The 20,293-nt window shown below is 62.6% G+C and overlaps 2 protein-coding genes across 2 annotated transcripts in view; one reads left to right on the top strand and one right to left on the bottom strand.

Moving 5' to 3' along the window:
* Nucleotides 1-15,817, top strand: part of TECPR1 (tectonin beta-propeller repeat containing 1) — a 28,883-nt gene extending 13,066 nt beyond the window's left edge. The window contains 16 exon segments of the mRNA XM_021086091.1: nt 1,588-1,943; nt 2,275-2,420; nt 2,993-3,148; nt 3,634-3,783; nt 3,857-4,014; nt 4,867-4,994; nt 5,927-6,029; nt 10,279-10,375; nt 10,448-10,527; nt 11,116-11,172; nt 11,552-11,732; nt 12,026-12,161; nt 13,047-13,139; nt 13,807-13,913; nt 14,070-14,189; nt 14,358-15,817. Of these exon segments, the coding sequence (XP_020941750.1) occupies nt 1,588-1,943; nt 2,275-2,420; nt 2,993-3,148; nt 3,634-3,783; nt 3,857-4,014; nt 4,867-4,994; nt 5,927-6,029; nt 10,279-10,375; nt 10,448-10,527; nt 11,116-11,172; nt 11,552-11,732; nt 12,026-12,161; nt 13,047-13,139; nt 13,807-13,913; nt 14,070-14,189; nt 14,358-14,513 (2,224 nt within the window). The 3' untranslated portion in view covers nt 14,514-15,817.
* BHLHA15 (basic helix-loop-helix family member a15) lies at nt 15,814-19,421 on the bottom strand. Its single transcript, XM_021086092.1, has 2 exons — nt 19,337-19,421; nt 15,814-18,691 (listed from the first exon to the last, which is right to left on the bottom strand). Exon 2 carries the CDS (start codon nt 18,628-18,630, stop codon nt 18,076-18,078), a length of 555 nt encoding a protein of 184 aa, XP_020941751.1. The 5' UTR covers nt 18,631-18,691; nt 19,337-19,421; the 3' UTR covers nt 15,814-18,075.

The raw sequence follows: 20,293 nt of genomic DNA, 5'->3' as shown, positions 1-20,293 counted from the left end.
GACTCGGTCCAGCAGCTAGAACATATAAAGAGTTCTTACACTTCAACAGCCAAGCGACAGGCAACTCAATTTAAAAAGGGCAAATGAGGCATTCCTGCTGTGATGCAACAGGATGGGTGGTGTCTTGGGAGCACTGGGACGCAGGTTCAATCCCCAGCCCAGCACAGTGGGTTAAGGATCCAGCGTTGTTGCAGCTGCGGCTCTGGCTGCAACTACGGCTCAGATCCGACCCCTGGCCTGATCTGATCTCTGGCTGGGGAGCTCCACATGCTGTGGTGGCCAGAAAAGAAAAGGGGGGGGTGGGGATAAATGACTCGAATAGACAATTCTCCCAAGTAGAAATGCAAATGGCCCGCACGCACAGAAAAGGAGGCTGGACATCAAGTCCTGAGGGAAATGCAAACAAAATCGCAAGGCGGTATCACTTCCCACCCGCCAGAACAGCTGTAATTGGAAAGACAGTAACATAACAAGTGTTAACAAGATGTGGAGAACCTGGAACGCCGCTGGCCGAGGTGTGAAAATGGTGCAGTCCCGCTGGAAAATAATCTGGCGGTTCCTCGGGACGTTAGAGTCACCGTAGAACCCAGCAATTTCACTCCCACCTCTGTACCCAGAAGAACCCCAAACAGAGGTTCAAACAATAATTTGCACATAAATATTTATAGAGCGCTATTCCCAATAGCCAAAAGGTGGAAATGACTCAAATGTCCATCAGTGGATGCCTGAAACTCGAGACATCCATACAGTGGGATATTAGGTAGCAATAAAAGGAGTGAAGGACTGACACAGGTACGACACGGCCGAGCCTTGATGTTGCGCCAAGAGACAGCAGCCCGTCTCCAAAGGTCACATACGGCACGAGGCCACTTAGCTGAAGTGTCCAGAAGAGGTGAATCCGTGGAGACAGAAAGCAAATTAGTGGTTGCCAGGAGCTTGGGGGAGAAGAGGAGACTGTTTCCTCTGGGGTGCAACAATATTGTGAATATACTTATTGCCACTGTATTTTACTATTTTTTTGTTTTATTTTATTTTATTATTTTATTTTATTTTTATTTATTTTATTTTATGCCAGGTCTGTAGCATGTGGAAGTTCCCAGGCCAGGGATTGAACTCAAGCCGCTGCAGTGACCATGTTGGATCCTTAACCTGCTTCCCCACAAGGGAACTCCCCCACTTTTATAATTTTAAATGGTACATTTTATGTCACGTGTATCTTACAATGAAAAAATAACAGTTCCACCAGCTCTCCACCCAAGATGTACTATGGTGTGGTGGGTCTGGGGGTGGCCTGGGGACCTTTTAAAGTTCCCTGGTGGTTCAGTGGATTAAGGATCTGGCATTGTCACTACTGTGGCTTGAGTCACTGCTTCGGTTGAATCCCTGGCCAGGGAACTTTTGCATGCTGCAGGCACCACCAAAAAATCGTAACGATAAAGTACAAATAAAAGGGAAAATAAAACGAAGTTCCCCTGGGTTCTAGGTCCCTGGGGAGCAGGTGTTGTGTGCATGGCCCAGAGAGGCCATGACTTGCTCGGGGGTCACACAGCATGGAAGGGAGTCACGGGTCTGCCCCTCTCCCTCCAGCGCTGGCTGCTTCTTTGGCGACGAGGTGCGGGGCAGCGGCGAGTCCTGTGGGCCGAGCGACTCGGAGGCTGAGAGGCCAGGGCCTGAGCCTGAGCCTGCGCCGGAGGTCACCAGCCCTGCCTCCACCCCGGCCGAGCTGCCCTGGACCAACATCGACCTGAAGGAGCCCAAGAGGGGGCCCAGCCACACGGCCACCGGCTTTGCCGAGGCCTCCGACCTCTCCTCGCTGGGCCTCCTCCCGCTGGGCTTGGAGGAGCCCGAGGGCGCCGACGGCCACCCGCTGTGGGCCTGGGTGTCCGGAGGAGGCTGCGCCGTGGAGGCCCACTCCACACTCAAGTGGTTCACCGTCCAGTCGGGTAAGGGCAGCAGCATGCCCGGGGGGGCGGTGGAGCAGGCCTGATGCCCCCCACAGGGCTCAGCCCGTCTGTCTGATGCCGTCGAAGGCCAGCCCGGGCATCAGAAGGAAGGGCGCCAGCCCGGGCCCCGGCCTCTCCTGTCCTGGCTTTGGTGACCCTTCTAGGCTGAGCTGCGGGGCCGTCAGCTTTCCCATCAGGGCGAATGGCAGGAGGGAGGGCTCCCGAGACATTTTGCAGAGATGGGCACATTCTCAAAAGAAAGGGCGGGTTCCAAAAAGGAAAAAGAGGGCGGGCCGGGGGCCGGGGTCCTGAGGCTGCGGCCGGCCCGCAGGCCTGTCCCCCTCCGTGCAGACGCTGTCGCTGTCCATCACGCCAGCCCAGACCGCTGCTTGGCGGAAGCAGATCTTCCAGCAGCTCACGGAAAGGACCAAGCGGGAGCTGGAGAACTTCCGCCACTATGAGCAGGCGGTGGAGCAGGTGGGTCGTCCCCGGGCACTTTTCTCCAGCAGGCATTCATTGAGTGCCTGCTGTATGCCAGCCATGGGGTGCGGTGGGAGAAACGGAGGGGTATATCCAGCCCCGTGTAGATTCAAGGATGAAGAGTCCGTTTATCCACCTGCCGTCTGTTCCAGGCACAGAGGACCTGGCTGCATCTATGCTGGTGGCACAGGTTGGGCCTCTGGAGACAGGCAGGCAGGTGTGGGTCCCAGCTTTGCCGCTGGCTCACTCTGCGATGCTGGGCCAGGCATAGAACTCCCCACCCCCGGGCCTCAGTTTCCCCATCCAGAGCAAGGGTCGCGGTACCCACCCCACAGACTGGGGATGATGGAATTCACTGGCTTGGGACCTGGTCGGATGTCCGGGGGCATCACTTTTGTCCTTGGGGTGAAGAGGGGGAGCTGGAAGTGCTGGGCAGGACCCCCCAGTGAGGCAGCAAAGAGACGGGGGGGGCCAGGGGGGCCAGGGGGTGCCGGGGACTGGGCTGAGCGTGGGAGCCCCAGGGACCTGCCTGTGACGCATCCCGCTGCCCTCCGGGGCCTGTGCCACAGTCGGTGTGGGTGAAGACCGGGGCCCTGCAGTGGTGGTGCGACTGGAAACCCCACAAGTGGGTGGACGTGCGTGTGGCCCTGGAGCAGTTCACGGGGCACGATGGCGCTCGGGACAGCATCCTCTTTGTCTACTACGTGGTCCACGAGGAGAAGAAGGTGGGTGGTGGCCCCTGGGGGAGCTGCAGGGGGTGGTCAGGTTGGAGGGGGCCTCCAGGGGAGGGGACACAGAGCCCGGGGCGCTGGAGCAGAGGTGCTCGGCCCAGGACCGCGTGTGGCGTCTACAAAGCACTGGCCCACGCTGGCAGCATCGGGCCGGAGGCGGGCAGGTGTGAGCCGCTGCCAGGCCCTCGTGCTCCAGATGAGACAGCAGGCTCGGGAGGCAGAGCCGCCCGCCCCTCCTGGGCTGGGGTTTGAGCCCAGTCCGATGCTCTGGTTCTAAATGCCCTTGTCACAGCAGAAATGTCCCTAAGGCTCTCACGAGCCAGGCCCCCGTACCGAACTTGCCGCCCATCCCTAACCCTGCAGGCCCCGGGGTGGGATCGGGGGTGACCCAGCTGTCGCTGGCCCTCTACCGGGCAGGAGCTCTGCCCAGGGCCCCCAACGCCCCCAGCCCCCCGGTGATGGCTCTGTCCCCCCAACAGTACATCCACGTGTTCCTCAACGAGGTGACAGCGCTGGTCCCCGTGCTCAGCGAGGCCAAGCACTCCTTCGCCCTGTACACCCCCGAGAGGACCCGGCAGAGGTGGCCCGTGCGCCTGGCCGCCGCCACCGAGCAGGACATGAGCGACTGGGTGAGCGGGCGGGGGTCCGGCGCTCTCGGGCCGCCCACCCCCTTCCCGGCGCTGACCCACCTCCCCTCGGCAGCTTGCCCTCCTCAACCTGTCCTGCTGTGAGAGCCGGAGGGTCCACGGCCGCCCCTCGCCGCAGGCCATCTGGTCCGTCACCTGCAAGGGGGACATCTTTGTGAGCGAGCCCAGCCCGGACCTCGAGGCCCCCGAGCGCCCGCTGCCCTGCGACCAGATGTGAGTTGGCTGTGCTCGGGATGGGGCGGGGGCCTGGCCGCCCGGCCTACACCAGAGCTGGGCTCCCACTGGCTGGCTGGCGCCCAGGCCCCCAGTCTTCCTGGGCCTGCGCGAGGACCTCAAGCAGGACCAGGAGCGTGGGGGGCAAGGGCACAACCCGCAGGTGGCATTTAAATCCACGAGGTGGAGTGAGGTCACACCCAGGGGAGGGTGGCAGCCTGAGCAGAGTCCTGGGGCATTTCAGGTGGAGACGAGGCAGCAGACTCAGTGCTCCCGATTCTGCCCTGACGCTGCCTCAGAAGCCACCCCGAGCCCATGGGGACCCGGGCGACGGTGCAGCCAGGAGGCCCCGCACAGGAGGGGAGGGTGGGCATCCATCTACCTTTGACTTGTCCACGGCAGCAGCCCTGTGTGCCCACTGCCCAGTTGGACAAGTCACCTCTGGTGACAGTGGCAGGGCCTCTGCCCACAGGAGGGTGACCCAGGTGGCAGCCGCACCCTGCACTCCAGGAGGCTGTGGTGTCACCGCACAGCCTGTCTGCTGGCCCGTGTGGTGGCTCATCCTGCTCTGCGGCGACATGCCCGGCCCAGAGTGCCTGGGGCAGAGGGGCACTCAGGCCGCTGACCTGGACTCCATCCACAGAGCTCCGGGGTTCGGGGGTCCCGCGCGCCGGCTCCGAGCCTGCCTTCGCTGATTAATACCTGATGGGAAGCCAGGCGGGTTTCCTTGGCCTCAAGCAGTGTGACACTGGAGGCCAAAGATGAGTGAAGTGGGATGTACCCAGGAGCAAACGGGGCAGAGGCCGGGAAGCCCGGCCGGGCGCATTGCTCACCCCCAGCCCCATCTTCCAGGTTCTGGCGGCAAATGGGGGGCCACCTGCGGGTGGTGGAGGCCAACAGCCGCGGCGTCGTGTGGGGCATCGGCTACGACCACACGGCCTGGGTGTACACGGGCGGCTACGGGGGAGGCTGCTTCCAAGGTGAGGGTGGCAGGACCGGCTCCCCGGCCCTGCCCACAGCACCCCCCCCCTCCCCGGGCCGGCCCCCCTCTAATCCCTGGCTGGCTTCCCTGGCCCAGCGCGGACACTCGGCTGACAGCTGGCTGACAGGTGACCTTCACCTCTGCCAGCCTCTGCAGTCCCGGGGCCAACCCACGAGGCCTCCCCTCCCGTGCGCCGTCCTGGGTACCCACAGCTGAGCCGAACTGGGCCCTCGAAGGTCCTAGAAAGATTGCCGCCAGGCCCTCACCCCACAGAGACCTCAGGGCGCGATGGGGCAGCGGCAGGAGCCCAGTCTCCTGATCCCCACTCTGAGTTCCAGCCCCGCTTAGGGGGGTCGTGCCCTGGGGGAGGAGGGCTTGTCGACCCCCTGTGGGCTCCCTAAGCTCCCGAGGCAGGGTCCCTGTGCCTCGTACAGGTACATGGAGGCGGAGGAAAACAGCAAAATGCGACATTCCGTGCCGTAGCCCGCACGCACCTCAGCGTGTAGCTGTGGTCCACTGAGACCGCAGGCACGCACGTCCGCACAGGCAGGCGTAGCAGCTTCCCTGGGTGCGAGACGGGAAGTACCTCTGGCCCCACCTCACAGATGAGGAAAGTGGGGCGCACAGGGTTGTGTGAGCGGTCCTGGCACCTCTGTTCGTAAGGCCCGGGGTGGGCCTCACGCCTGCCCGGTGCAGGGACGTGGGATGAAAACGGCCCAGAAGGGGAGCAGCCAAGAACAGAGCGTGAGGCGGGGAAGCTTGGGGGGCCTTCTCACCCAAGTCACGCAGCCCCTGGACAACCCCAGAAGAGAGAAACCCGAGCCGGCCAGCTTGGGAGCCCCCCTCGGCCCAGCCCCCGGTGCTCCAGGCAGACGCCCGAGCGGCCAGCGGGCAGGTGCAGCCTGAGTCCAGCCGCCTGCTCTCCCCCAGGCCTGGCCAGCAGCACCAGCAACATCTACACGCAGTCGGACGTGAAGTGTGTCTACATCTACGAGAACCAGCGCTGGAACCCGGTCACGGGCTACACCAGCAGGTGAGGGGCTCGGAGGCCCGGGCAACAGGACCCAGCAGGACGGCCCAGCTGGCTCCTGGCCCTGACTGGAACCTGCTGGATCTGATTGCTGGCAGGACTTTTTCCCTCCAATCTTTACATGTCCTGCATTTTTTTTTTCTTTGTCTTTTTGCCATTTCTTGGGCCGCTCCCGCGGCATATGGAGGTTCCCAGGCTAGGGGGTCTAATCAGAGCTACAGCTGCCAGCCTACACCACAGCCACAGCAACGCCCGATCTGAGCCGTGCCTGCGACCTACACCACAGCTCACGGCAACGCTGGATCCCCAACCCACTGAGCGAGGCTGGGGATCGAACCCGCCACCTCATGGTTCCTAGTCGGATTCGTTAACCACTGCGCCAGGACGGGAACTCCGTGTTATGCATGTTTTAAAAACATCTGTTGAGCTCATAACATGCATAAGGTGCATGCAGCGTACATGCAGTGAGATCTGTCCGTCTGTGTCAGTATGTGGGTACACGGATAGGTAAGTCTTTACAGATCATTGAATCACCACAGATCAAACACCACTGTCATCACCACGCAGGTCAAGAGATAGAACTAGAACGTTGCCACCCACCCCCCTTCCCAGCCCCTCTGGTGCTTTCGTGTGGGGTTGGGGGGCAGTGCTTATTTATCCTTTTTTTAAAATGTTTGCTTAGTTTAAGCTGCTGAGAACATCGCAGGCATCATTGCAGTTATTTCAGTTGTCCAAACGTGAGCGCTTTGGGACACTGCGTTTGGGGCAGAAGTGGGGACACCCTGTAAATTCTAGATCGTACGCAGCCTTTTGTTTCCTGCCCCACTCAGCCCAGAAACATATTTCTCACTACTCTGTCCTGGGGTATTTTGTTCATTCGTTTGTTTTAGAAACTAAGCAAGTCGTGGTATTTCTCAGCCGCTGCGGGGGTCTTGGCTGGCCCAAGCTGTGGTTCCCAAACTTGAGCCCCAGCCAAGCTCTGCCTTGGGGTCTCTCTCCCACACTTTGCCCGTTTCACATCTTGTATAGTAAAACTATGATCCTGGAGTTCCCGTCCCGGCTCAGTGGTTCACGAATCCGACTAGGACCCATGAGGTGGCGGGTTCGATCCCCAGCCTCGCTCAGTGGGTTGGGGATCCAGCGTTGCCGCGAGCTGTGGTGTAGGTCGCAGGCACGGCTCAGATCGGGCGTTGCTGTGGCTGTGGTGTCAGCCGGCAGCAGCAGCTCGGATTGAACCCCTAGACTGGGAACCTCCGTGTGCCACCGGTGCTGCCCTAGAAAAGACAAAAGACAAAAATAAATAAATAGATAAATAAAACTACCATCCCAAGCAGAGAGCTTTCCTGAGCTCCGTGAGTCGTTCTAGGAAATGATGGAAGCTGAGGTGGTACCTCCAAATTTGTACCAGGCTGGTCAGAAGTATGGTATGGCTCGTGTCTGAAGTGGGGGCAGTCTCCGAGGGGAACGTGCCCTTTAACTTGTGGGGGCTGAGTGGTCCTGCAGGTGACTCAGTAGGTGTTGGAACAACCAGGTCTCTGCAGCCAGTATACCCAGCCACACTCTCACCAGTGGGGCACCCCCTCCCCCGCCGCCGCATCTTTGCTGGTTTCTTGTATTTCAGCCGCACTGATAAGTGTATCGTGGTACCTCCTGTTTCCAGTTTCTGGTTCCTGGGGGCTAAGGAGGCAGAGCACCTTTCATACATGACTGACACTTGGAGACCCTCCTTTGTGAACTGCCCCTTTACGTCCTTGTCCCAGGTTTTGGCTGGAGGATCTCTTTTTCTTGATTGGCCAATGCTCTTTACGTATGAAGGCATGAGCCATCTGTTTGTTACTTTGGTTCTGTAGCTTGCTGTTCACCCTGTTAGTGGTGACTTTTAAATATTAAAGGGAGTCTTGTTGATCATCCTTTTCTTTACACAAAGTTGAGGCCTTTAGAAAGTTCTCTTAGGAAATCTTGTTAACCCTGAGATAATGAATACATTGTTCTATCTCTGGAACAGCAGTCAGCAAACTTTTCCAGTGAAAGACCAGAGAGTATATCTTTCAGGTGTGATGGGCCTGGGGTCTCTGTCACAGTGAGACTCACTCTGCTGCTGTCACCTGAAATCAGCCATGTAAACAAACAAGCCTTGCTGGGTCCCTATAAGACATTGTATCTGGACACAAATGTGAATTCTATAGAATTTTCACATGTTATGAAGCATTATCGTTCCTTTTATTTTTTTCAGCCCTTTAAAAAAGTCAAAAACCACCCTTAGCCTGTAGGCTGCACTAAAACAGGCCTGATTAGGCCTAAGGGGCGGTTTTGCCCATCTGTTCTGGAAGCTTTATTTCTCTGTCTTGTCCACATAGGTCCAGGACCCCCTGGCCTGGGTTAGGGGTCGAGTGAGATTGTTTTTTTACTATCCAGTGATCCACGCCACTTTCCTGTCCTTTCTCCTTGCCCGACAGTGGCCGCCTTTGTCTCAACGCTGGTGTCCGTGTGGGCAGGGCCCTTCCCGAGGCCTTTTCTTCCGGGCGCCCGGGCATCCTTGGGGTCACCCCACACTGTTCTGGCCATTCTTGGAGCATTTCTGGAGGAACTGTAGAAACGGGCGTCTTGGTCCGGAGGGCTTCGGATCTGTGGGTGGTGTGGGCAGAAATGCTATCTCACAGTCCTAACTCCAGAATCTGGATGCACTTTTTTACGTCCATTTATGTGGCTGGATCTGTAATTTCTTCTGAATGAGGTTTGGTGAGTTTTCTGTACAGGGGTCTTGGCATCTTTCATTAATGGTACTTCCTTTTTTTTTTTTTTTCTTTCCTTTTTAGGGCCGCAAGCACAGCATATGGAAGTTCCCAGGCCGGGGGTCAATGTGGGGCTGCAGCTCCCGCCCTACGCTGCAGCCGCAGCCCCGCCAGATCCTTTAACCCACCGAGCGAGGCCAGGGATCGAACCCACACCCTCTTGGATACTAGTCAGGTTCTTTACCGCTGAGCCACAGTGGAAACGCCTGGTACGCCCTCTTTTTGATACTGTGATGAATGGCACAAACTTTTAAATCTCCTTTTTTTTTTTTCTTCTCAAAATTGATGAAAGGTAGAGATACCAAATAATATGAATAAACTCGAATCCCACCAACCAAAGGTCGTGGCCAGTATCTGGGTTTTGGGCTGTTCCCTCCTGAGCGCCTGTGTGTGCAGGGCGAGGGGCAGGAGTCAGGCACGTAGAGGCCGCCTCCCAGTTCGACCCCCGAGGGTGGACCCGGCTTATCTGACCTCCCCTCGGTCGTGGACGTGTGGACCATTGGTGACCTTCCACTGTCGTCCGGAGAGTTTAAAGGATTTCCTCCTGTGTAAATATTTGCCAGTCTCTCTGTTCACCCCAGGAATCAGGGTTTGAGCTCCCAAGGCAGCTGCAGCACATGCTGCCTGCGTGCACTCTGGAAACCTCTGCCTGGCCGGCGTGTAGGGACCACACGGGATCAGACTCACTCGCCTCCCCGCTTCCTCCTCGCTGCCCCCATGGTCCTCGGAAGAGGAGCAGCAGTGCCAGGCACCCCAGCCCCGGTAGAGGGTGCAAAGCCAGGGCCAGGGCCGCCCGCAGAGACCGCTGAGCATTGCATGTTGCTGCGAGTGTATCAGTCAGCAGGGCTGCCGTAACAAAACAGGCTGAGTGGCTTCAACAGCAGGTGCTGTTCTTGCGGTTCTGGAGGCCGTGGAGTGTGAGGCCAGGTCAGCAGGCTGGCTTCTTGCCGAGGCTGTGACCCATTCCGCTTCTCCGTGGGCTCCCGCGGCCTCCAGGGGGCCAGCCCCCCTCCAGTCGTCACACGGCCTCCCTGTGTCGTCACACCACCTTCCCAATTTGGGGAACGTGGGTCCAGATGTCCCCATTTGTAAGGGCCCCATCACAGCGGTTGCACAACCATCTCCTCTCAACAGCCATCTCGTCTCCACCTGATCTCAGCCAAGACCCAAATCAGGTTTCACACCCAGGTTCGGGCTTCAGCGTCTTTTCGGGACCCCACGACAAAGCAGTGGGGTCCTGGCCACACGATGCGCCACAGCCCTCAGTGGGTGGCCTGGCGGTGCTCGTAGCCCCATGAGATGTGGGGTCCCCCAGTTGCTGTCCCCACCCTTGGGGCAGTTCTCTTTCTGCCTGTCGCCCCACCCCCCCACCCCTGCCCCGGAGACGGGGCGTCCCAGCTGCCTGGGCAGGGCCGGCCAGTCCCCTGTCGGCATCGCCTCACCCCTGTCGTCCCGCGCAGGGGCCTGCCCACCGACCGGTACATGTGGAGTGACGCCACGGGGCTGCAGGAGTGCACCAAGGCCAGCACGAAGCCCCCGTCCCTGCAGTGGGCCTGGGTGAGCTCCGGGCTGGGGGCGGGCGGGGGCTGCCGTGGGGGGTCCACCCGCACTGACCCACCCGTCCCCCAGGTGTCTGACTGGTTCGTGGATTTCAGCGTTCCTGGGGGCGCGGACCAGGAGGGGTGGCAGTACGCCAGCGACTTCCCTGCGTGAGCATCTCTTTGTCTCTCTCCTTGGGTGGGTGGGTGGGGGGGCGTGCCAGTGGCAGCCTGGTCAGCCAGGCAGAGCCCCCTGCCCCCTGCCCCCTGCCCAGCGGGTGGAGGCCCTGCCGTGATTGGGCACCAGTCATGTCCTGATGGAGGCCGGAGCCTGAGCTGCGGCTTCTGAGCAGCTGAGCTTCCGAGCAGACCCCTGCTGGTGGGGGCAGGGGCTTATCTTGGACTGACCCAGCCCTTTGGCCTTGGGCTTTGAACCTGTCGCCCTAAAGGGCTCTGTTGGAGCCTGGGGTGGGAGGGCTCAGAGCTAGAAACAGCGCCCCAATGGGGCAGCTGCCATATCTGGCCCCACTGAGGCCCCAGCCCCAGGGAGACCCCAGCCCTGGGAGACCCCAGCCCCGGGAGGCGTGGGCCGGGCTAGAGGCATCTCAGAAAGACATTGTCCTGTTACCTGCCACCCTCTGGGCCTGCTCCACGGCTGGCACTGAGGCTCTGTAACTCCTGGAGGAAGAATGTGCGTGCTGTGCCACTTTCCAGAACCTTCCACTGAAAGGTCTTGATTTCAGCTTCTTCCTCTTGCAGCTCATACCACGGGTACAAAACCATGAAGGATTTTGTCCGGAGAAGGTGCTGGGCCAGGTAAGAGGGAGGGGATGGGTGCGGCCTTGCCCTCCTGCGGGTTTCTCCCCTGGGTCCCTGGGGAAGAAGGCGGGGGCGGAGAAAACAGAATCGAAGTAAATGTCAGCCCAGGAAGTGCCCTCGGGCCCAGTGCTGGTTCCCAAGACTTTGTTTTCAAGAGCTAATAAGAGAAATGTCATTGGCAGATGGTGCCTCTCCCCGACGGAAGGCCTGGCTGGGGGCGGGGGGGCAGGGCGGGGGCCGAGGGCATGGAGGGTGGTGCACACTGGGCTCTCCGGGGTCCCAGGGCCTGCCCGCGCCCTTCTGTCCAGAGCGGGTGGCCCTGAGGCTCGCAACAGCATCCGTGTGCCCAGGGCTCTGCTCTCCTTCTGCTGCACAGAAAATGCAAGCTGGTGACCAGCGGGCCCTGGCTGGAGGTGGCCCCCATCGCCCTCGGGGATGTGTCCATCATCCCGGAGAGCCCGGGCGCCCCCGGGAGTGGACCCAGCATCGCGCTCTGGGCCGTCAGTGACAAGGGGGACGTGCTGTGCCGCCTGGGTGTGTCCGAGCTTAACCCTGCGGTGAGCACCTCGTGGCCGCGGCCGGGACGCAGGCCCAGTCTGCCTGTCCCCCAGGGGTTCCGGCGGATTCTCCCCAGAAGAGGCCTCCTTGGTGGAGTCGTGCGGGGTCAGGCCTCCCGGGCCCGCCCAGGACCGTCTGGGTCCCGCCGGACAGTGCCCGTGGCCCGAGAGGGTCACCGGGCCCCATGGGCAGGTGCAGCGGAGGACGACGTGGCCTGCCGGCTCCGGGGACCCAGGCGGGCAACCTAGGCGGGTGCGGGCAGTCCTGAGCGTCCCTCCGCCCCCGCCCACAGGGCTCCTCCTGGCTGCACGTGGGTACCGACCAGCCCTTCGCCTCCGTGTCCATCGGGGCCTGCTACCAGGTGTGGGCCGTGGCGAGGGACGGCTCCGCCTTCTACCGTGGCTCCGTGTCCCCCTCCAAGCCGGCCGGTGAGTGCCCCCCCTCAGGAGGCCCCGCCTGCTGCCACCGCCACGCCGTGAGGGCGCCTGGGGGCGGCGGGAGCTGCTTCCTCTTCCGGGGGAAGCTGGTTCCTGGGTCTCCAGATTTCCTGTTTAGATCAACAAGCACTTAGCGGGAATTCCCTGGCGGCTCAGCAGGTTAAAGATCTGGCAGTCAGTGCTGTGGCGCCAGTTCAATCCCCGGCCCAAGAATGTCCATATGTCACAGGTGTGACCAAAAAGACAAGGATGTCCTGAATGATTTCCTGTGGCCCAGGCTCAGGGGCCAAGCCAGGCTCTCCTCAGAGGCTGCCTCCCTCTGCTGGGACTGAGCAGGGGTGGTCGCTTGGTGATGGGGCCACCCTTCACTGCCCTTGGCCTCCTGGCCCTCGGGGACAGGCCTGGGGCACCCCGCATGGCCATCCACAGTGTCCACCTGGCTGCTCGCTGGGACTGCAGGCTGTACCAGCTGGTGGCCAGATGTATGGACAGTGGAGCCAGTGCAGGGATGGGTGGACAGATGGGTGGGTGGTAGCTGGTGCACTGCCACTCCCAAGCCCATGCAGGGCAGTGGGTTGGCACAGCATCCCCAAGGCTGGCTCTCCACTGCATGCAGGGCCGGGCACCTTCCTGTCCCTGTCTGGGTCAGTGACCATCAGGCTCCACCGTCTGGAATCTGCCACAGCATCGGGAGGGCGCTGGGCAGGGCTGGGGCAGCTCGCGCTGGGCCCCCTCACACGTGTGGTCCGAGGGCTCCAGGGACAGAGGCCAGCTGCATTCCCCCGCCGGTGACCCTGCGAGCAGCAGAGAAGGCCACTGCCTGATGACAGGTTTGGTGCCTCTCGGCTGCTTCCCAAATCCAATCTCCCATCGCAGGCGATTGCTGGTACCACATCCCATCTCCCCCCAAACAGAGACTCAAGCAGGTGTCTGTGGGGCACACAGCAGTGTACGCCTTGGATGAAAACGGCAAGTGCTTTCTGATCCCCCGTGTCCCCTGAGTCTCCTGCTGGGATGGGACCCTCGCCGGCCCCAGGCCACCAGCCTGGGGTCAGCCTCCAAGCAGGCCCCTCCCCCAGTCGTGTGGGGTGGGGGGCACACGCCACAGGTGCCCAGAGGGCACGGCGCCAAGGCCGGGGTGATGCTGCACTGTGGAACCCACCCTGGGAGCTTCTTTTAGAAGTTGCCCCCCAGCCTGTGACGCTGGAGCCCTGCTGCGGCTGGGGCGGGCCGGTCCCCTGCTTGGCTTGGGCCACCCCTGCCCCACCCGGTGCCACCTCAGGCCGGCTCCGCCAGTGCCCTTTCCTGGCCGGTAGTTACTGTTCCAGATGAGCCAGACGAGGAAGGCCGCCCTTCGGGACTGGAACCCAGGGCTTTTATTCCAGACCGGGTCTCTCTTTGTTTCAAGAATCCCTTGTCCACAGTTTCTCATGCGTAGAAAGAGGACGCGGATGCCAGCCCAGCACAAGGGATGATTATGAAGCGAGGTGGCAGCAGACGTGGAAGGGGCAGGGCTGGCTCCAGCTGTGGGTGGGGCGAGAGGGAGACGCAGGGGAGACCCCCGCCCTCCTCCCGCCTCCCTAGACCCTGAGCGGGCCACCGCCTGGGGGCTCACACACTGGCCTTTCTCTCCTAGGGAACATGTGGTACCGCCAGGGGGTCACGCCCAGCTACCCGCAGGGCTCCGGCTGGGAGCACGTGTCTAACAACGTGCGCCGTGTGTCCGTGGGGCCCCTGGACCAGGTCTGGGGAGACGGGGCGGGGGCTGGACGCCTGCGCTGGGGTCGGGGACGTGGGGGGATCTGGGTGCCCGCTCTGGCCTCCCCGCCACTGTCCCCAGGGTCCCCCTGCAGCCGGGGGCTGGGCCTGCAGCGGGTCTGCAGCGGGTCTGCATTCCAGGTCTGGGTCATCGCGGACAAAGTCCAGGGAAGCCACGGCCTGAGCCGGGGAACCGTGTGTCACCGCACGGGTGTGCAGCCCCTTGAGCCCAAGGGGCTGGGCTGGGACTACGGCATCGGGGTGAGCAGGGCTGGGATCGGGGGGCTGTCCCGGCTGGGGCTCTGAGCCCCGGGAACTGTCCGGCGGGGACTCGGCTTCAGGTCTGGTGGGAGGGTCCGGCCGTCTGGAAGGGTGGTCTCTGCCCCTTGACCCCTGGCAGCCCTGGGTGACCCCCCTCTTTCCTCGCAGGGGGGCTGGGATCACCTCTCCGTCCGGGCCAATGCCACCAGGGCCCCCAGGACCTCGTCCCAGGAGAGGGCCGGCGAGCGGAGCGGGGAGCAGGGCAGCGGGCCGTCGAGTGTGGCCGCAGCCCCGAAGGAGACCCCCGGCCCGGTCTGCTGCTGAGGCCGCGTCCCCTCGCCTGAGCAAGCTGCCCTGAAAGCTCAAGCTTGATGTGAGGGTTCCCGTCGCCGTTGTCACCGTCGTGAGCCATTCTCGTGCTGAACTCGCTGAAGTGTGGGTCCCAGCAGAGGCATCACCAGGCCCAGACTGCAGACTCCGTATGAAAGCCAGCCTGAGGTCACGGCCACCTTGGAGGCACTGAAACAGCCCAGAAACGTGAAGCTCGTGGCCCCGGCTGCGAGGGGAACGTGGGGTGTGGGTGGGGGCTCCCTTCACCCTGGCCTCTTGCGCCCGTCCCCCTCCCCCTCCGCCTCCCACCTTCAAGGGACAGGAGCCTGGCCCTTCCAGGAACACTGCCCCTGGGGAAGCAGAGCCCCCAGAGGAGCCTTCTAGGCTCTGAGCATCCCCAGACAGCACGGGGGGACTGCCCCCCAAAGAAAACTGGCCATGGCTGTGGGGCTCAGGCTGCTCTGCCTCGGGCCTGGTCAGTCCTGAGAGCAGGACACGCAGACTTCATTGCAAAGGTTAAGGAAGGAGACGTGAGGTTGGAAATAAATGCTGGGGAGGGGCGTCTGCACCCCCTCCCCCGGGTGGGCCAGGCCCTCCTGGAGTGGACAGAGGACAGAGAGGCTGCCTGTGGCTGGGAGAGGTCCATGTGCAGAATCCCTGTCCGCCCAGCAAAGCGGAGAAGCATCTCAAGCCCTCACTCCCCACCTGCGGCCGCCCAGCTGCTTTTTATCTGGAAAAAGGGCCTGTTTGGTGAAGTCTGGTGTTTGCTTCCTACAACCAGACCCTTTGGGGGGGGGGCGGTTCTCGTGAGCCCACGTCCCTTCTCGCCCATCTCGGCTCTCGATTTGACACAGAACACGCTGACTCCACCAGCTTCCCCGGGCCATCCCGCCTGGAGGGGCCGGCTGTGCTGGCCGAGTGTAAAGAGGTCGCTCGTGGGCCCCCTCGCCAGTGGCATGGAGGGAGTGGGTGGCCTCTGCGTTTGCTGCATCTCCTGGAGGCGGGACCAGGGGGCGCAGGTCTGGGGGCAGGGCCCAGGGGAACCCCGTGAAGGGCCAGGCGGGGCGGTGCCCTCCTGCCCATTTGCACTCTGCTGCCAGGTCTCGCCGAGTGGGACTTTTGGTTCCTTCTACGGCAGCCACCTTTGTTCTACTGTCACTTGCTGGTTGCACCCTGCCCTTTTTCCAGGGCCACCGTGTCCCCTCTTGGCTGAGCCCCAACTGTCGACCTGCTCAGCATCATGGAACCATCTCAATTCCTTGGATGCTTTATTCAATAAAAACTTATGCCAATGTCAAGGACACATTCCTCTTTTTATTGCTACATCATGATTTAAATGCCCCCCCCATTCCAGCACAGGCCATGAAATCTTTTATCTTGGTTTCATTAGTATTTAGAAGAGGCCATTAGGAAAAATAAAAGCAAATTTGGGTCCCTTAAGAAACATTTTCACCACAAGTACAGCTGGGGCACCGGCAGCTCCCTTCCAGGTAGTTTTTCCCGGACACCAACGGCGCAGTTCTGGTTTCCCTGCTGTCAGCAGTGGGGATCCCTCCCCCGAGCTCGCAGGTCTGGTCTGCAGGCCAGTCTGTGGCCCCAGGTGCCAGCGGGCAGCTTGGGCTCAGAGTTCATGAGTGTCTCACTTGAGGACACGCACAGCCTTGAAGGGCCGGGCAGAGCCTTCTCGCGGGACCGAAGTGTCCAGACTGGGCTTAGAGTCCAAGGCGAGGGTCAATGGAGCAGCAGGCTCACCGGACCTGTCCCCCGCCCTCCCAAACAACACCCTGAACCTGTACTGGGACCTTTAAGGCTCCTTTGTGATGTGACCACAGCAGGCAGATGCCCTCCAGCCTCGGGTAGAGAAGAACTGGACATCTGGGTCCAGGTGACCATCTGGGAAGCAGGTGCCAGTGGGGGACAGAGAGAAAGAGCCACAAGGGCTGGCCTCAAGGCGGTGACCCCCCAGACCCCTGGTCACCAGGCATGGCCTCCTGGATACATTCTCTGCTGGGCACCCCCATCTGTCTGGAGCTCAGAGTCGCCCTCAACCTCGGCTCCCACTGGGGAACTCCCTGACACCGACCTTCCTGTGTGGCCACCCCTGGGGGCAGGTCAGGAGCACCTGGGGATCCCGCCTGACCCATGCCAGAGGGTCCAGAGGGCCTGGGGATGGGGCTGCCGGGGTCTGGCTGGTGTCTGACCTGGAAAGTTGGGACGGAGGCACCTAATGGCTGTTTCCAGGGGTGCCCCCTGCTGCCCTTGATTCGGCCAGGGCTAATGCCAAGCCCCGGCGGTGCGTTAAGTGGTGGGACCTGCACTGCCAGGGCTGGGCGGGGAAGGCCGTGGGTCAGGATGCGGCCCTTGCCTGTGGCAGCCCCACTCCCAGCCGGGCTCAGCCCCTACCCGCAGCATCCAGAGGGGCCTGGCCCCCGAGAGCTCTGGGACAGATCAGGGCACAGGGCACCCTGCCTCATCTGCCAGCCCAACCCCACCCTCTCCGCAGCCGCTGTTGCTGGGGCTCCTGCCCAGGCTGCCTGGGACCCTGTCCCCTCCTTCCTCCCCACATTGGCCGTGGGGAGGCGGACAAGGGAGAGAAGTTGCCAGCAGGGTTGAGAGCAAAGTCACCAAGCCTGTCGGAGCCAGCAGCCAGTGGGACAGGAACGGCTGCAGAAGGAAGCGTGGCCCGGGGCGGCGGGGACCTGCCAAGCTGCCCGGTCCTGCCTGTGAGGAGCAGCACCGGGTGGGGGAGGGGAGCTCCTGCCACCGCAGGCTCCTCCCCGCCGAGAGCCCCACTGAGCCCCCAAGTCCAGCCAGGACCCTGGATCATCCTATCGTCCTTTCCAGACAACCCTGCGCCACGTGCATGACCACAGATCCGACAATGACAGCAGCAAACCTGGGTGGGACCCCGAGGGAGGCCCCGGGGGCCGGACCCTCTTCCCACCCGCCCGGCCCTGTCCCCAGCACCCTCAGCCCCAGGCGGCAGATCCTCGGCCGGGCTCAGGATCCCCCACCCTGAGGGAGCCAAGACCCCAGCCCTCGCCCGGACGAGGTCCCTTTGGAATGACTCTGAGGGAGTCAGATGAGGGCTTGGCGTCTATGTGACAGGTGCTGAACCAGCTCCTCCAACCTTCTCTGCTCAGCCACACTCCCCTCCAGGCCGAGGCCGTGGGCCTTGTTTTCTCTGTGCCTCAGTTTACCCGGAACGAGGAGGCTTCGATGCAGGCCCTGAGTCCCGACCTCAGCAGCAAGTGGGGAACTTACCCAAGCAAACCTTTTCCTGGGACCTCGCCTCTGGAGGGAGCCGGGAGTGAAGAGAAGTGAGTGACAAAGGCCGGCCAGCTCCTGCCTAGATGGTTACAAAGCAGGTCCTGGGACCCCGGCCGACGTTTGGGTCTCGTGCTGCCCAGAGCTGTACCACTCACTGGTCTTGTCCCTGGGGGTTGGGACGTGTCCGGGGAGGCGGCTGAGGGTGCAGGGAAGCAGAGGCGCGGGGCCTGGAGGGCCCAGGACCGGGATGCGCGGGCCGGGCCTCCGCTGGCCGCGGGCTGGGGTGCTAGGAGCCCTCTCGGAAGCTGTGGATCTGCGTGGAGTACTTCTGCAGGTGGCCCTCGGGCTCGGCCTCGGAGGCTCCCAGGGCACCGCCAGCCACCTGCTGCTGCTGGTAGTGCTGGTAGAGCTTGGGGCCCGGCCCGTCCAGGCCCGGGAGGCGGCCGCTGGACATGGTCAGGATGGTGGCGGTGAGCGACTTGATGTAGTTCTTGGCCAGCGTGAGCGTCTCGATCTTGGAGAGCTTCTTGTCGGCGCGCACGTGCGGGATGACCTCCCGCAGCGCCTGGAAGGCGTTGTTCAGCTTGTGCATGCGCTGCCGCTCCCGCTCGTTGCTCTCCAGCCGCCGCTGGACGCTGCTCTCCCGCCGGCCCACCGGCCCCGGCCGCCGGCGCCCGCCCTCGGCCCGCGCCGTCTGCACCCGCGCCGTCCGGCCCCGCAGAGCCTTGGCCGGCTCCGGTCCCGAGCCTGGCTGCAGCGTTTCAGGCGTCCGCTCCCCCTGGGTGACCTCTGGGTCCTGCGGGGGCGCCCGGCGCCGGGGAGGCCGGTTTTTGGTCTTCATGGCTCCAGGCTGGTTGTGCTGGGGGTGGCGGCTCTGATGGGGGCGGGGGGGGGCTTTGGAGCTGAAATCCAGAGCAAAGGCCACCCTGAGGTCAGGGCCGGGGACGCCCAGGGCAGTCACTTGGTGCACAGCGACCCCAGAGTCCCTCCCATTCACACGTGGCACCCTGAGCTGACCCCACCCCCACCCCACGCCCCTGTTTGACCTCATACTGATCCCTCAGACCTTTCCCTGGTCTGGTGGCCCCCCTCTATCCCAAGGTGACACACATTGACCCCAGGACCCTTCTCTGGCCTCGTGCCCCTCACTTCTGCCTGAGTGCCTCCTGAGCTTAGGTGGCCTTTGACACTCTGCTGAGACCACCCAGAGACGCGGCCCTATCCTAGCCCGGGGCAGCCCTGCCGCCTAAGGTCTGCCCCGATGGGCAGGCAGCAGCTCCGGCCACCACCCTCACTCTCCTGCCCCACTGGACATCGCACACAAAGGGACAACGTTGGTGCCAGAACGGCTGTGGGCATGAGGTCGCTGTCGGAGGTCAGAGGTGGACAGTGGCCAGAGTCCGCAGCAGTCCCCAGGCTCACCATGTGGGTGGCTGCTGCCTGGGCTCCAGACCCCGGCCCCTCACCCAGGTTTCCCACCACCAGACGCCACCCTGTGCCGCCCGGGGTCTCCCCCGCGGCCCCATCCGCACCTCCACCCCCGTTACCTGGGGATCTGCGGCCTCACGCACTGGGGCTGCCCACGGGGGACAAGGACACGTCGCTTTAGGCGCCCCGGGCGGGGCGGCAGCCGCATGTAAATGAGCCCGCCGGGCGGGGGCGGGGCGGGGCCAGAGGACCTGTGGCCACCTCCCAGCCCGCGAAGGGTCCCCGGGCCTCTTCCCTGCTCGGGCGGAGCTCAGGCTCCGGAGCCGGTTCCGCGGAGTAGGAGACAGACTCTGCGCCGAGGTGAAGCCCCGGGACCGCACCTGGCCGCCGTACCTGGCCGTGGGGTTAAGGCTTGGGACACCGAGCCGGGGTCAGAAGAATTCGTGGAAGAGCCGTTTTACAGTAATACTAGTTTCCCCAAAGGGCAGCGCGGCAACGTCCCGGAAGAGCCAGGCACCCGGCGCCCCTACCCTGTGTTTCAGGCAGGATCAGCAGCACCGGGCCTTGGGGACCCGCCCCCACCAGCAGCAGCAGCACGTCCAGGTGCGAGTGGGAGGAGCCCGGCACCGGGAGCACTTGGTTGGCTGCCTGGTGGGCAGGTCATGGGGAAACAACTGGTGGTCGGTTTTTGGAGGTCTCCAGGGGCAGCAGGCAGGTGGCTTGGGCTCAAACCCTGCCGCCACCCACCGACCTGCTTTGCTTAATCGCCCCCTGCCTCAGTGTCCCCACTTTTGGCTGCCGCACTAAAATATGGCAAAAGCACCCTGGGCTCAGGGCTTCTTGGGGGCTGATGGGAACTGCCCCGAATGCAGGCAGTTCCTGAGGGGGCCCCTGGGCTGGGCTCCCACCTGCTTGTGTCCAGCAGGCCGGGGCTCACTCGCTGCCTGTCTTGGGCTCTCTGAATGGGGTTTCACAGGTCCCCTCCATCCACTCCACAGGGTCACTGCAGCTGGTGTCACCTGAGCTGGGGCCAGGGCCCTGTTCTGGAGCAAGGAGGCAGATACTTTGCTCTTGGC

This window comes from Sus scrofa, chromosome 3 (assembly GCF_000003025.6).
Source record: "Sus scrofa isolate TJ Tabasco breed Duroc chromosome 3, Sscrofa11.1, whole genome shotgun sequence".
NCBI lineage: Eukaryota > Metazoa > Chordata > Mammalia > Artiodactyla > Suidae > Sus > Sus scrofa.
This window is presented reverse-complemented; position numbering and strand designations above follow the sequence as displayed.

Excerpts from the sequence above, each read along its gene's own strand:
- BHLHA15 (XM_021086092.1), bottom strand. The coding sequence starts at position 18,630 with ATGAAGACCAAAAACCGGCCTCCCCGGCGCCGGGCGCCCCCGCAGGAC.